The sequence below is a fragment of the Galeopterus variegatus genome, unplaced genomic scaffold, assembly GCF_000696425.1.
Source record: "Galeopterus variegatus unplaced genomic scaffold, G_variegatus-3.0.2 Scaffold119, whole genome shotgun sequence".
Classification (NCBI taxonomy): Eukaryota; Metazoa; Chordata; class Mammalia; order Dermoptera; family Cynocephalidae; genus Galeopterus; species Galeopterus variegatus.
In genome coordinates, this window is record NW_007726230.1 from 118165 (window position 1) to 132124 (window position 13960).

At 43.2% G+C, this 13960-nt stretch overlaps 1 protein-coding gene across 3 annotated transcripts in view; it reads left to right on the forward strand.

The window, feature by feature from the left end:
- Nucleotides 1-13960, forward strand: part of VPS39 (vacuolar protein sorting 39 homolog (S. cerevisiae)) — a 43834-nt gene that overhangs the window by 25281 nt on the left and 4593 nt on the right. For all 3 annotated transcript variants that reach the window (XM_008587417.1, XM_008587423.1, XM_008587428.1), the window contains 11 exons: nt 3386-3515; nt 6557-6699; nt 8664-8807; nt 9508-9649; nt 9778-9864; nt 10197-10270; nt 10617-10715; nt 11332-11449; nt 11960-12088; nt 12761-12863; nt 13088-13133. In XM_008587417.1, the coding sequence (XP_008585639.1) occupies nt 3386-3515; nt 6557-6699; nt 8664-8807; nt 9508-9649; nt 9778-9864; nt 10197-10270; nt 10617-10715; nt 11332-11449; nt 11960-12088; nt 12761-12863; nt 13088-13133 (1215 nt within the window). The remainder of the gene's footprint in view (nt 1-3385; nt 3516-6556; nt 6700-8663; nt 8808-9507; nt 9650-9777; nt 9865-10196; nt 10271-10616; nt 10716-11331; nt 11450-11959; nt 12089-12760; nt 12864-13087; nt 13134-13960) is intronic.

Sequence of the window (13960 nt, forward strand, 5' to 3'; positions counted from 1 at the left end):
GGGGGAACTTCCTGTGGGAACCAGTACTTGAACTGTGTGGTTGAGCTAAATTGCTACTTTGCTGCTGTTTCCCTAGGGAAGGCTTTTTTTTTTTTGAGACCGGCCGCACCTCGCTCAGCCAGTGAACGCTGTGAGCGCACAGGTCATCCCTATATAGGATCCGAACCCGTGGCAGGAGCGCTGCTGCGCTCACAGTGCCGCACTCTCCCGAGTGCACCAAGGGCTCGGCCCTAGGGAAGGCTTTTTGTGCAGCTCAGGGTTTAATGGTTGACCTTATAGGTACTTCCGGCTCTCCAGAGACCAGGTGGATCTGTGTTCTGTAGAACCTCTGATCTGGGCCTGAGTTTTTTCGTCAAACTGCACCCCGTGCAATTCTGTATTCCTGACCAGTCTCCTTTGAGTGGTCCTGTGCTGATTGGGGGGCAGATTGGCTGTCCTTACCATGCCCCAGTGTTCCCCTGGTGGGCACGTCTCTCCACCGCCTGTGCTCCAAACACCTCCCATGGGATGGGCCTTGCACCAGTCCCTTGCAATGACTCACCAGCCTCTGAATGGCTCCCTTTTTTCAGTTGTTCTGGCTCCTTGCTCCTGTGTGGGTCCCTGGGAACCCTACTAGTGGTCTTGCTGTCTTGGGGGCTGCCAAGGCCCTCTTCTCTCCTGCTGCCTCCAAGCAACTCCATCTGGAGGGCACAGCTGTGGCTTCTGCCTGCTCCTGCTCCATGCGCTCATCAGCTCGATCCTTAAAGCAACCACGGCCCAAAACGCTCAAAGCAGCTTTTTCTTTCTCTCATTGTAGTTTCTCCGGCCTTCATGAACTCCATAGGTCTCTCCTCCCCTTCCCCTGAGCTCCAGCAGCCCTGGCTTGGCTGATGTTACGTTTTTATACTTGTAAATTGGTTGCTTTGTGGGAGAGAGTGACGCTGTGGACCGTCTATTCCGCCATCTTGATTCCCCGGCTGCAGTCTTATAATTATGGTTGTCACTCCCCTTTAGCGTATGCGTGGGATGTTGTTCACAGCAAAATAGTGACTGTGCTCTTGTTCCGATGATGCGCCTGTTGCCAGAAACCATTTTGGAGATTGACTTCAGAGTCTGTGTGTTATTCTTTGAAATGTCCTCAGTGATGATTACTATTATCTGTAGAGAGTGGATTAGATTTAAGGAAGCAACCAAAAGTCATTCTGAGCCTAACCTAGTCATTGAACTGGACAGTGCTAATTTAATTTTTTTTTTTTTTTATTTTTGTGGTTGGCCGGTGCAGGGATGGAACTCTGGAGCTTAGTGTTATCAGGACCACGTTCTAACCAAGTGAGCTAATGTGCCGGCCTCCTTAATTTAAAGAAGAAATTTTTATGAAGATTTTTATGAAGATTAAGTAAAACTTAATTTCTAGAATATCCTATAAATTATTTCTGAAAGGAAAGCAATAAGTAAATTTTGAGGGAATAAACATGTTTATAGTCACCTATAGTGGCTACTTTTGAACAGCAACATTTATTTTGGATATGTAAGTTCTGGATTTAAAACAAAAATCAGGTCTTAATAGTTAGACATGGTTCAATATCCAATAAAGATGATTTCCTTCTTGGGCATTTAATTTCAGCATCTTACTAGTCTTTTTTTTTTCCCACTCATACATTGTCCTATACTATTTTATATTATTTCCTTTTTTTAATGTTTGAAAATAATATAGTCAATACCCATGAACTCATCATCCTACCCAAGAACAATAACTTTTATAACCTACATGCTCCTTCCCATCCCATCCCTCTGCCCCCCTGATATAATCATTTTACTGAACTTTGTGTTTATTATGCCCTTAAAAATATTTTTAATCTTTTACATACATATTTAATATATATGGATAATATATTTAGTTTTTGAACTTTATAAAGAGTATGCAGTACATAATTTTTCAGTATCTATTTTTCTTAACAGGAAGACCTTGGAGTCTTTTCAATGATCTGCCTAATTCAGGTTGTCTGTTAATCTTTGGTAGAGAACATGGAAGTGGTTTCCCATTTTTCCTTCTCTTTTCTAGGCTCATACATACAATGTGTTCTGCCCTTTTTATGACAGAAGGAGATTGATTGACATTATCTTAGTCTTCAAGAAACCTAACTTGTATTTAAGTATATAAGAGAAGATACATGAAACTTTCAGAGGGCAATTACATATTAAACTTTGGCATCGACAAAACGTGGAGCAAAATGTTAAAGAAGGCACAGTTCACTGTGGGCTAGAAAGGGCATCCTAAGGTTGGACACTGGAGTCAACCTTTTAAGCATAAGGCAAGGTTTGATCAGGAGCAGGAAACAGGGAGTGTTGAAGATCAAGAGAAAGTTAAAGAAGTAAAAATACATGTGGCACATTTCTAGAACATTTGGAGCCTGTCCTGACTGGAGTAGAGGTGTGGCTTCAGTGTCTGGGAACAAGCTAGATAAGCAGGCCAGCACCAGGTTTTGGAAGCCTGTGAAGCACCAAGTAGGAGAGGTTAGACCAGGTGCAGTCACATGCTGATGGAGGTTTGGCCTGTGGCGCTAGCAATAGGAAAGGAAGCGGAAAGGGAAAGCTGAGAGACATTTTGAAGGAAGAAATTAAATGTGATGAAGATTGGCTAAAAGAGATATAAGAAAAAAAAAAAGGCTAGAAGAAAGAAACAGAGCTGCTGATATCTCCATCTATTTAGCTTTTACTGTGAACAAGGACCTTTCCCAACTGTGCCGGCTATGGCAGATGTCTTTCATTCCTTGAGCACCCCATGCTTATCTCTTTGTCTTTTTAGGGCCTTGCACATGTGCTGTCGAGGACACATTTCTTTTCCTGTCCTTTCTGTCACCTGCCCAGCCTCACTTGGCTAACACCAGCTGCTCATCTTTTATGTCTCAGCGTAGGTCCCTCTTGGAATCCATCCGAGACTCACACTCAGACTGGATTGGGTTCTCCTCCCACATCCTTCTGTCATCACTCTCACCCTGTTCTGTTTTGATTTTTTGTTTTTAAACCAAACCCTAGACTTTATTCAGATTTGGCCAGTTTTTCCTTTTTTCTGCTCCAGGATCAAATCCAGAAATCATGTTGCATTTAGTTATTATGTGTCCTTATTATCCTCTGGTCTGTGACAGTCTTTCCTTGTTTTTCATTACTTTGACAGTTTTCAGGAGTACTGGTGAGGGATTTCACAGAAACCCTGTTGTATTTTAATTGCAGAATTACTAGCTATCGTATGGTTAGATTATTAGGGCAGTCTGTGAGAGCAGATACCATGTGGCTGTCTTGTACACTTGGGCATCTGTAGCTCCTACTACATTGTCTCACACTTAGAATGTACTGAATAAATATTCGTTGAATGAATGAGCTCTTACTTATTCTACTCTCTTATTAGGAAATGAAAGATGACTCTGATAGTGAAAAGCAGCAGCAAATTCATCACATCAAGAACTTGTATGCCTTCAACCTCTTCTGCCAGAAGCGTTTTGATGAGTCCATGCAGGTCTTTGCTAAGCTTGGCACAGGTAACAAGTAGGTGTGGCCTTAGGATAAGGAACTATTGGAGGGAGGGAAGATTGAAAGGACAGGGAAAAATGATACCAGACTTCTGAGAATAGGGAAAGTTTATGCTCACCTAAATGGATCCTCTTACCTGGCAAGATCCTGTGAGTAGCCACAATGGTTACATATTCATAGTCCTAATCTTATGGTCTTACCCATAAATACAGACTTCCAATTTCCCAGGATGATTTGCCTTCACCATTAGAGAAAGTCACAGAAAGTCATTCAATTCAATAAATGTGTTAGAGTTATTTCCTGTGGCAACCTACAACTTGTACATAAAAAGCTCTAATGCAAGCTAGAAAGGTAACTGCTACATGTGTTTGTTTGCACAGGGCTTGATGAGAAGTCTCACTGCATTGGGGCCCTGGGAGCTTAGGGTCTTGGTGGTCGGGTGTGCATGGTGTGGAATGGCAAGGGTATGAGTGAGATAGCTCTTAACATTTCTTGAAACCCATAGTTAGACCTTAAAGTTGAGCCTTGGACTGTTGAATTGGTTCAAATACTATATCCATTCTTTTACTCAACACATGTTTATCAAGCTTCTTCATGTACTGAAGACTATTCTAGGTGCCAAGTAGGCTTATATTTTGATATGGAGGGGGCAAACAACAAAATAAATAAGCAAAATTATAGTATGTTGGGAAGTGGTAAGTGCTAAGAAAAAATAAAGCAGGTGAAAGGGGATAAGGAGTACTGAAGGTAGGGGTCAGGATTGCAATTTAAGATGAAATGCTTAGGGAAGGCATCTCTGAGAAGGGGGCATTTCAGTTATAACATCAAGGAGGTGATTAAACCAGCCATACAGATGTCCAGGGAAGAGCATTCCAGGCAGAGGGAACAGCTAGTGCATGTGCCATGAGGTGAGAAGTGGAAAGAATGCCTGGTATGTTCAGGAAACAGCCAGATCAGTGAGGTTAGAGCAGAGTTGATTTGTATCCTTTGTTCTGCATGAGGGATATCATTTCTTTGTTAAGTATGTGTCTGTATTGTACTGGGGTTTCCGTGTGTGGCATAATCCTGGACTCAGAAATGTTGTCCCAAAGGCAGATAACTGTCAGTGTCAGCTGTGCCTTCAGTCCTGGGCCTCAGGGATAAATAAGACATGTTATATGTCCACAGAGATCTTGCATGTAAAACCACTGAGTTAAACATTGGGGTAAGTGTAAAAAAAGTTCTTCCAGAGCATAGAGAAGTGAGTGAGCAGTTCTGCCCAGGAATAAGAGAGACAGGAGGTGAACTAGGCCCTGAAAGCTGAGAAGGAGAAGTGGAGTGCAAAGGGAGGCATGGAGGCAGCCAGCTCATGTCCTGTGTCTAGGACTCATTAACCAGAACCCAGTATGGTGTTGGGTGGTGTGCGATAGATCACGCTAGAAAGAGACATTGGGGCCAGATTTCAAAGGACCTTGAATGCCATAAAGGAGTTTGGACTTCATTTGATAGACCTTAGGTGACATAATAAAGTTTAAAGTAGAACAGTGTGATTAGATCCATGTTTATAGACATGAGCGTCGGTGGCAGGAAGCAGATGGGGGGGCCTCAGTGAGGGTGACATGTGTACTTACAGTTCCTAGCAGCTGTCTTCTTCCCTCAGACTGTGCCTCCATGTGGCACCCGTGTAGAATTTTCACTTGTCTTGTTCAGTTGTCCCTCTTGGGAGTGTCCTTTTCAGATTATCATGATTCTCTGATCCTGAGTAACAGGGTCTTCCTGGTGGGGCAGAAATATGTGGATAGGCACGGATGACTTGGGGGTGATGTGTGTTCTAGAGTGTTCAAGGCAAGGCTGTGTAGCATTTGTCTTCGGGCCAGCTCACTGAGAGAACTGATATGCATCATGAAAGGGACCCCGTTCCGGGGTCCTTGGGATCCAGAGGTCAGCAAGTCGCTGCTGCTTCCACTCCTCTAGACCCACAGCTGCCTTAGTTCCCCCAGAGCTGGTACTAGCCACGGCTGCTGCATCTGGGCAAGTGTCTCAGGATAATGTCAGAGCTGATGGTTAGACACTGGAATGCTGAGTCTGGCTGCTGGCACTAGTGAGCTGGCAGCTCAGTATGAAGAGCGAGGCCTCCTGCTCACTTCCAGTTTCCAAATTACAACCGTGCTTCTCATTGGTGGGACCAGATTTTTGTCTGGACCCCTGAGTGTGGGGAGTTTTTAAAAAGTAGTATAGTGTTCAGCTTTATAGCCCCTGTGGGCAAAAAGGAACATAGAAAGGGGTAGAAATGAATGCCTACTGTCAGCTGACAAACAACCCAGTGTTCCACAGTATTGATACACTATAAGTTACTTAATCGGTCCCCAGTGGTGGGTAGGGGGATAGGTAGGCTGCTTACAGCATTTTGCTATTACAGACATCTGTGAGCATCTGTGAGAATACAATAAATTCTAAGACGTTTTAAAAAAAAGTTACCTCTGACATTTTAATGTGTACCATTTTGATTTTTTATGTAGCAGACCATCTTCCCACTTGTTTGTATTCTTCTCTTGTCAGTTATTCTTGTCTTTTGCCCATTTATCAAATGAAATCGTACATTTTATTACCAATTGTGTGAATTGTTTTGTATAATCAACCTATTAGCCCGTTGCCATACATACTCCAAACATATTCCCTAGCCTATTGTCTGTTTTTTTTTTTTAGTAATTTTCCTTTTTTGACTTATAAAAAGTCTCTTGATCTTTTTCACTTTAACATCATCAATTTACTCTTTGAAAAATTTTTATCCTCTACACTCAGTTGATAAATATTCAGTTCTTACTCTGTATATGTGTCTGCGTCTTGGAATATAGAGTCATGCCATTTATGAAATGTTTTAGTGAAACGTGTATATATAAAGTGCTCAAATCACAAGTGTATATAGATCATTGAGTTTTTATAACTTAGAGCTATTTCTATTAAAAAAAAACAGTCTGTAACTTATTTTGCTATAGTGATAGTCTTGTTTTATTTAATCCTTAAATTGGTGGGCTCCTTTCCGGAGGAATCATGTTTACCTTCCGTGTAGATCCCACCCATGTGATGGGCCTGTACCCTGACCTGCTGCCCACAGACTACAGGAAGCAGTTGCAGTATCCTAACCCGTTGCCTGTGCTCTCCGGAGCTGAATTGGAGAAGGCTCACTTAGCTCTGATTGACTACCTGACACAGGTGGGTATAATACAGAGAGGTATGGAAGAGTTCACCTGGAAGTTCCAACATCTGTTTTTATATGGCAGGGAATGGAGGACTTTCTGTAATGCCATAGGCGTTCTATAAGTGAATGCTATATAAGTTTGTGTGGGGCACAGTTTCATTCTGCTGCTTCTACCAACTTAACAGTACCACTGAGCTGTTCCTTGCCAAATCCTGATACCAGGAAACATACCCAATTCCTAGTATATTCACACTAAACTGTTACAGGAACTAAACAGGGTACATTTTAGTTGATAGAAGTTTGTCTTTTTTCAACAAACTTTTTTTGTGCCATACAGAATTTGGGGAGGGAAATGCCTGCTGTATGTAGAAAACTTGGAAAACAGAAAAGTATAAAGCAGAACTATAAATCATCCATTATTCTATCACTAGAGATAAGTAACTAACATTTTAGTGTTGTCCTACACTTTTACATGTATTTATGAATTAGCTTTTAAAATTTATTTATTGGTTCATTTATTGAAAATGAATAACAAATTGTATATTCTGTTTTATAGCTTACTTTTTAAAAATTTAGCCATATATTGGTAAAGTCCTTTTTTGTCAATTAATACTCTTCCATATTATGTTTTTTTGGGGGGATATGAGGCTACTTCAAAAAGGTCATGGAAAAATAGAATTATAGGATAATGTGAATCTTTCCATGAACTTTCTGAAGTACGCTTGTATTTAGATTTTTAATTTTTTTAATTTGCTGTTATGGACAGATAAGTGAAATTTTAAAGTCAACACCAAAACTTATACCTCTGTTAACTCCTCTTAACCCCAGATTTCTGCCACAAAAGGCTTGTTTGTTTCCTGTGCACCCACTGAGTCAGAGACCTTATGAATATTTTTTCCTCGTAAGTGTTGGGCAGACATTTGTAAGGGGCCTCTGTTTAGACACTAAAAGTATTACTGGAAAAATTGTGATGCTACTTTTGGGTAAGTGAGTGCCCATGGGCTTGATCAGGCATGTGTAGCTTTGGCACTTCCTTGACATTGGGCTATAGCTGCAAGCTGCAAGAAGCATACAGACTTGCCTCTGCCTGCACACTACACAGCCATGTACCACGTGGAAAAGGTTTCTGGGCATATTATCTCCCAAAGCCTGTGGCATTATAGAGAGTCTTCTATTGCCAGTGTCTTAGCTTTAGGAATCTGAGCACACATTCTTCCTTGGCCTTCTTCACTGAGGTTGGGAATGCTGAAGTTAACACACTGGCATTGTGCCACAGAGATGGTAGAGCAAGACCAGGGCTTTGCCAGACAAAGAATACAAACTGGATGATTCCTCTTATATGAAGTCCTAGAATAGGCAGAAACTCAATTCTGGTGATAGAAGTCAGATCAGTGGGATGGGTGGTGGGTGGGATTGTTTGGAAAGAGCATGAAGGAACTTTCTGGGATGATAGAAATATTCTATTCCTTGATCGAGGTGGGGGTTATGTGTTAGTATACATCTGTCAAAATACATCAACAATACACTTAAAAAGGGTACATTTTATTGTGTTTGAATTTACCTCAATAAAGTTGCTTTAAAAAAAAATAAAGACCATGAGCTTTGGAATCAGAACCTAGTTTGAATCCTGCCTCTACCACTTCTACCAATATTCTATCTAATATCCATGCTTTAGGTTCTTCAGCTGTACAGTGGGGATAATAATAACTGCATTTGTTTTAGATGCAAGATAGGATAATATATAAAGTGCTTGACACAGTGCCTGGTGTGTAGTAAATACTCAATAAATAATTGCTATTATTGTATCTGTGGCAATTTGGCAGTCATCTGTTTTGATCCCTGATAAAACTTGAATGCTAACATGAGGTCAGGTTCGATGGGCATGAGGTGATTTGGAGGTATTCGGAGTTACCCAGTAGCTCAGGTGACAAAGGAAAACTTAGTTCTGGCCTTGATCCCACATTTTTGACATTCACAGAAACGAAGTCAACTGGTAAAGAAGTTAAATGACTCTGACCATCAGTCCAGCACCTCCCCGCTCATGGAAGGCACTCCCACCATCAAATCCAAGAAGAAGCTGCTGCAGATCATTGACACCACCCTGCTCAAGTGCTACCTCCATGTGAGTAACCTGAGTACATGGCTGCCCACATCCCATTGTTGCCCTGCAACTCTGGGAAAGTGAAAGGGAGCACTACACTCTGGGGGACCGGCCACTAGTAAGAGTGAAATCTTTGATGATGGAACCTCTTGGTCTTTGCCTGATGCCTGTGAGTTTCTTGGACTTAAGAGGATAAGGTACGATATTGATCCAGAATCTCACAGTGGGCTGTTCTTCTCTAGTAAAATTGGGGCAAGGTGAACAAACATCCCATTGTTGCCCTGCAACTCTGGGAAAGTGAAAGGGAGCACTACACTCTGGGGGACCTGCCACTAGTAAGAGTGAAATCTTTGATGATGGAACCTCTTGGTCTTTGCCTGATGCCTGTGAGTTTCTTGGACTTAAGAGGATAAGGTACAATATTGATCCAGAATCTCACAGTGGGCTGTTCTTCTCTAGTAAAATTGGGGCAAGGTGAACAGAGTCAATATTTCCTCAAAGAAAGTATCCCTTTCTTCTGCCCTCAAGAACATTAAAATACATTGTGTGTATTTTAGGGCATAAATGCTCCAAAAGCTACCACCTGTTGTCCTGGAAAAGGGTTGTCTGCTTTCTCTTGCTGTGTTATATCCCTGGCCTTTCTGCCTGGAGCAGACCTGGGCTGGAGGAGGGTGGGGCTCCCTAGGAAGCAGTTTCTGCTAAAGTCCTGCACCCCCTACAGACGAATGTGGCCCTGGTAGCCCCCTTGTTGCGCTTGGAGAACAATCACTGCCACATTGAGGAGAGTGAGCATGTGCTGAAGAAGGCTCACAAGTACAGTGAGCTGATCATCTTGTATGAGAAGAAGGGGCTCCACGAGAAAGGTGACTGGAGGGAGGGCTTCTTGGATCTGGGAGGGTGTCATATATGTTGACAGGGGAACCCTACTGAGGTGTGATAAATCTCTCATGGGCCAGAGACTCAGGACTTTTTTCTTGGGCTTTGTGGCCAGCTCTACAGGTGCTGGTAGACCAGTCCAAGAAAGCTAACTCACCTCTGAAAGGCCATGAGAGGACAGTGCAGTATCTACAACATCTGGGTAAGTCAGCTTTTGAAAGCGGGTGGAAATAGCTCATGTTCAAATGGAACTGGTCCCCCTCCATTTCTAATTCTGGCCGGTCGGTCCCCTGCCTCCCTGGTCTTCACTCAGCTTTGTTACTCCAGTTGGCGTAAAAGTCCCTCAGTGCTCATACCATGACCTCCCCATGGCATGTAGCCAGCCCTGTAGGGCCAAGCAGCCCTGAGTGGCTGGTGCCTGAACAGAGCTATCTTGTCTGGAAAATGAATCCTGGGGTAACCTGCCCACCTGCCTTCCCAGTCCCATGGGCAGAGTGGGTTTCAACTGCTGACAAGTCTTAATTTTCCCTCCAGGCACAGAAAACCTGCATTTGATTTTTTCCTACTCAGTGTGGGTGCTGAGAGACTTCCCAGAAGATGGCCTGAAGGTAGATCATGGGAGTCACTTGGATTTGTTTGATACCACAGTTGGTCCTGATTATGCTTGGGACAGCGTGGATGGAGAGAGAGGGTGGATTAATGCAGTTTCTTTGTGTTTGAAAGGGTAGACTGGGAAACATGAGACAACACTGTAGTAGAGGAGAAAGAGCCTTGCACAGGTGTCAGGAAACCTGCAGCCTAGTCTATGACACATTAACTAGCTACAGATGCCTTCTTGTATGTCGTTGCCCCTCCAAAAATCTGTGCATTTGATCCCTACACTTGCATGCATGTGTGTTTGGCAGAATTGCGGTTGGATGGTTCTGCTGCTAGAGCTCCAGTTTATTCTGACAGATATTTACGGAAGATCTCCCAGAGGTGGAATCTCTGCCACGAGATCGTGTGCTTGGCTTCTTAATAGAAAATTTTAAGGGTCTGGCTATTCCTTATCTGGTAAGATATTTTGGTCTTCACTAAAAAGCTTTAAATCCAGGATCCAGGACTACCTGGTTCAGTTTCTGGGCAGTTCAGATTCGGGGTTTGTGTCACTTGGGTATTGGTAGAATGTAAGAATGTGGAAGAGAGTTATTTCAACTTCCTCTGAAGAAAGAAATTCCAGTAGACCAAGCTGGAAGTGTTACTTTTGGTGATACCTTCTAAATCTAGTAAAGTACAAAGGGGTAAAAGAATGATGTTTGAGAAAAAAGTTTCAACACCATATTTGTGTAACCAAACTCAGCTGTGACCACAGGACAATCAAACAGGTTTTAAGTACCAGAATGCAAATATTTCACCTTAATTACATGGGCTAATGTAAGAGTTTGGAGGATTGTGGGACAAAATTAGTAAAAGGAGTTGAGATGAGAAATCGAGACAATAGTTCCTTACATTACTGGGTTGCATTGTGAAATTTCCCAGTGGTTTTAGAAGAGCTACCCCACTTGGTAATCTTTGCAGCTTAATTAGAGGATAATCTGGATGGGACCTGTTGGGTCTTAAAAATGTGAGGGGAACCAGGAGACCAGGTCATAGCATGGAGACAACCAGGAAGACCTACATCTCGCCTCAGGAACACATCATCCACGTCTGGGAGGAGACGGGCTCTCGGTTCCACAACTGCCTGATCCAGCTGTACTGTGAGAAGGTGCAAGGTCTGATGAAGGAGTATCTCCTATCCTTCCCCGCAGGTACCAGTTCTCTTACAAAACCAGTTGGCCTCAGGCCTGGGAGGTGAGCACACACCCAGGCTCCATGTGTGGCGTGGGGAAGCAGGCCTCATTATTCTCTGCCCAGGTGGGCAGGACGTTACTGAAAGGAACCAGGGGAGCTAAGGGACCCAGGGTTGGCATGCAGAACTCAGGAGCTCTTGTCTGGGTTTGGGGGTCTCTGAGCATCTCTGAGAGTCTTCCTGGGGGAGGGTGGAAGGAACAAATCTGACTGCAAGATGACAGCTGTGCTAATAAGACACAGGTTTGTCTACCAGATTGCTTCTCTATTCAACTTGGTTTTTTTTAACCTTAAGCTGATGTTTTGGGAACATATGGAGACCATAATTTAAAAGAAGTTCACCTAGAAACCATTGTGGAGGCCCTTTCTGATCATGTGGTGACATCGTTAAGCCCATCCCCTTTATTTTTCTTGATGACCCCACATTGTTGCCCGACAACATCTTTTCATGAGCTTGGTTTCCCTTAAAGGCAAAACTCCAGTCCCTGCTGGAGAGGAAGAGGGTGAGCTGGGAGAATACCGGCAAAAGCTCCTTATGTTCTTGGAGATTTCCAGCTACTATGATCCAGGCCGGCTCATCTGTGATTTTCCTTTTGATGGTGAGTGTCTCACTAAGGGCCAGAAGACACTTCAGCTGAAGGTGACGGAAAAACTTACCTTTCCCTTTTTCCTAGTTCCCCAACCCTCCACGAAGCTCAGCCTGGGAAAAACTAAGTGTTTCATGCCAGTGCTCCTGTTTTGTCCCCTCTGAAGACTCACATCTGTACTGTATCTGAGAGAAGTCTCTTTTCTGGGTGTGAACCACATGCTAATTGATAGCCAGGTTGCAACCTGTTTATTGCTTCAGAACACGTTTTTGGCCAAGTGCATTGTTCAGCAGTTTTTGTAATCTGGCATGATTTGTCTGAAAAAGACACACATTTGTTTAGTGTATAATCTCCATGAGAGCTGAGACCAAGTGTGTGCTTACCTTACCTGAAGTGCCTAGCATGTTGTAGGTGGTTATTATGTATTTGGCTGTTGAATGAGTGTTCTTATCCAGTTTATAAGTGATCACAAAAAAGATGGGATATAGTACCCCCTAAAATAGCTCCCTCCCCCCTTTTTAAAATTGTAGTAATTTTCTCCTTGAAAAAAAAACCCCAAATAATAAAAATAATAATTTCTTCCATTTTATATTGCCCCAACGTCCATTCCTCTAATGGCTTAGTCCCTGACCTTGTGCTTTCATAATGGTGGTGATGGTTACTTGTATTCCTTTTTCCTCCTAGGCCTCTTAGAAGAACGAGCTCTCCTGTTGGGGCGCATGGGGAAACATGAGCAAGCTCTCTTTATCTATGTCCACATCTTGAAGGATACAAGGATGGCCGAGGAGTAAGTTGGCCCTGTCATCCCACCTTCCGAGGGGTCTAAAAGTAGACCCCCCCAGAGCAATGAGAGGTGAAGCAGGCCATCCCCCACACTCTGCTGCAGGAGTGAGGCTCGCTCCTGTACCAGCCCCTGGTTTGGGCTATCAAGGCTGCTCACACAGGCCGCGTGGAAGGCCTGTCATCTAGATGTGGCCCCCTCATCAGCTCTCACCACTTTCTCCCTTTTAGGTACTGCCACAAACACTATGACCAAAACAAAGATGGCAACAAAGATGTGAGTAGTGCATTTCCCTGCCCCTTTAGTATAGCTCACCCCATCTGGTTTGGCTACAGGTGGTATGAATTGCTAACTAAGACAGGACATGGGTCAGCATGCTGATTGATTTTGCATGTGTGTATTGAGGGAGAGGCTGGGTGACCATATGTCCTTGTTTGCTTGGGGTAGTTCTGGCTTATATCTGTTGTTGTTCATGTGATTATTAGTAGCAGCCCTGTCCCTTTATGCTCAAGAGTCTTGATTTGAATAATAAATTACGTGGTCAGCATAGGGAACATTTGATGGTTCTGCTATACTATGTCTAGAATTGGTTTGTCAATGTCTGGAGACATTTTTGATTGCCATGACTGGGGTGGGGTGCTGTTAGAGTCTAAGGGTAGAGGCCAGAGATGCTGCTAAACAATGCAAAGGTAGCCTCAACAGCAAAGAAGTATCTGGCCTAAAATATTAAGTGTGCTGAGGTTGAGAAACCCAGTGGTGCTAGTACCAGTAGGAAATGGGGTATCTCATCTCGGGTTAATCCTCGCTTGCTAAAATGTAAACAGGGAGGGTCTCAGCTTTCAGAGCCAAAGAAAATGGCTTTTTTTGAGTTATTTTGAGTTGTTTTGCAGTGTTATCATTTTGTAAATGGCATAATGGTAAACAAATTTAAGACATTTGTTTTTTTCTCTCAGGGACAAAACAGTCCTTAAGTAAAATCTTCAGTTAGCTGTTTGACTTTACCAAAATGTTAAAAGGTGAAAATGATGGGCCGGCCCGGTGGCGCACTGCGCTAGTGCGCCGCTTGGGAAGCGTGGAGGCGCTCCTGCCGAGGGTTCGGATCC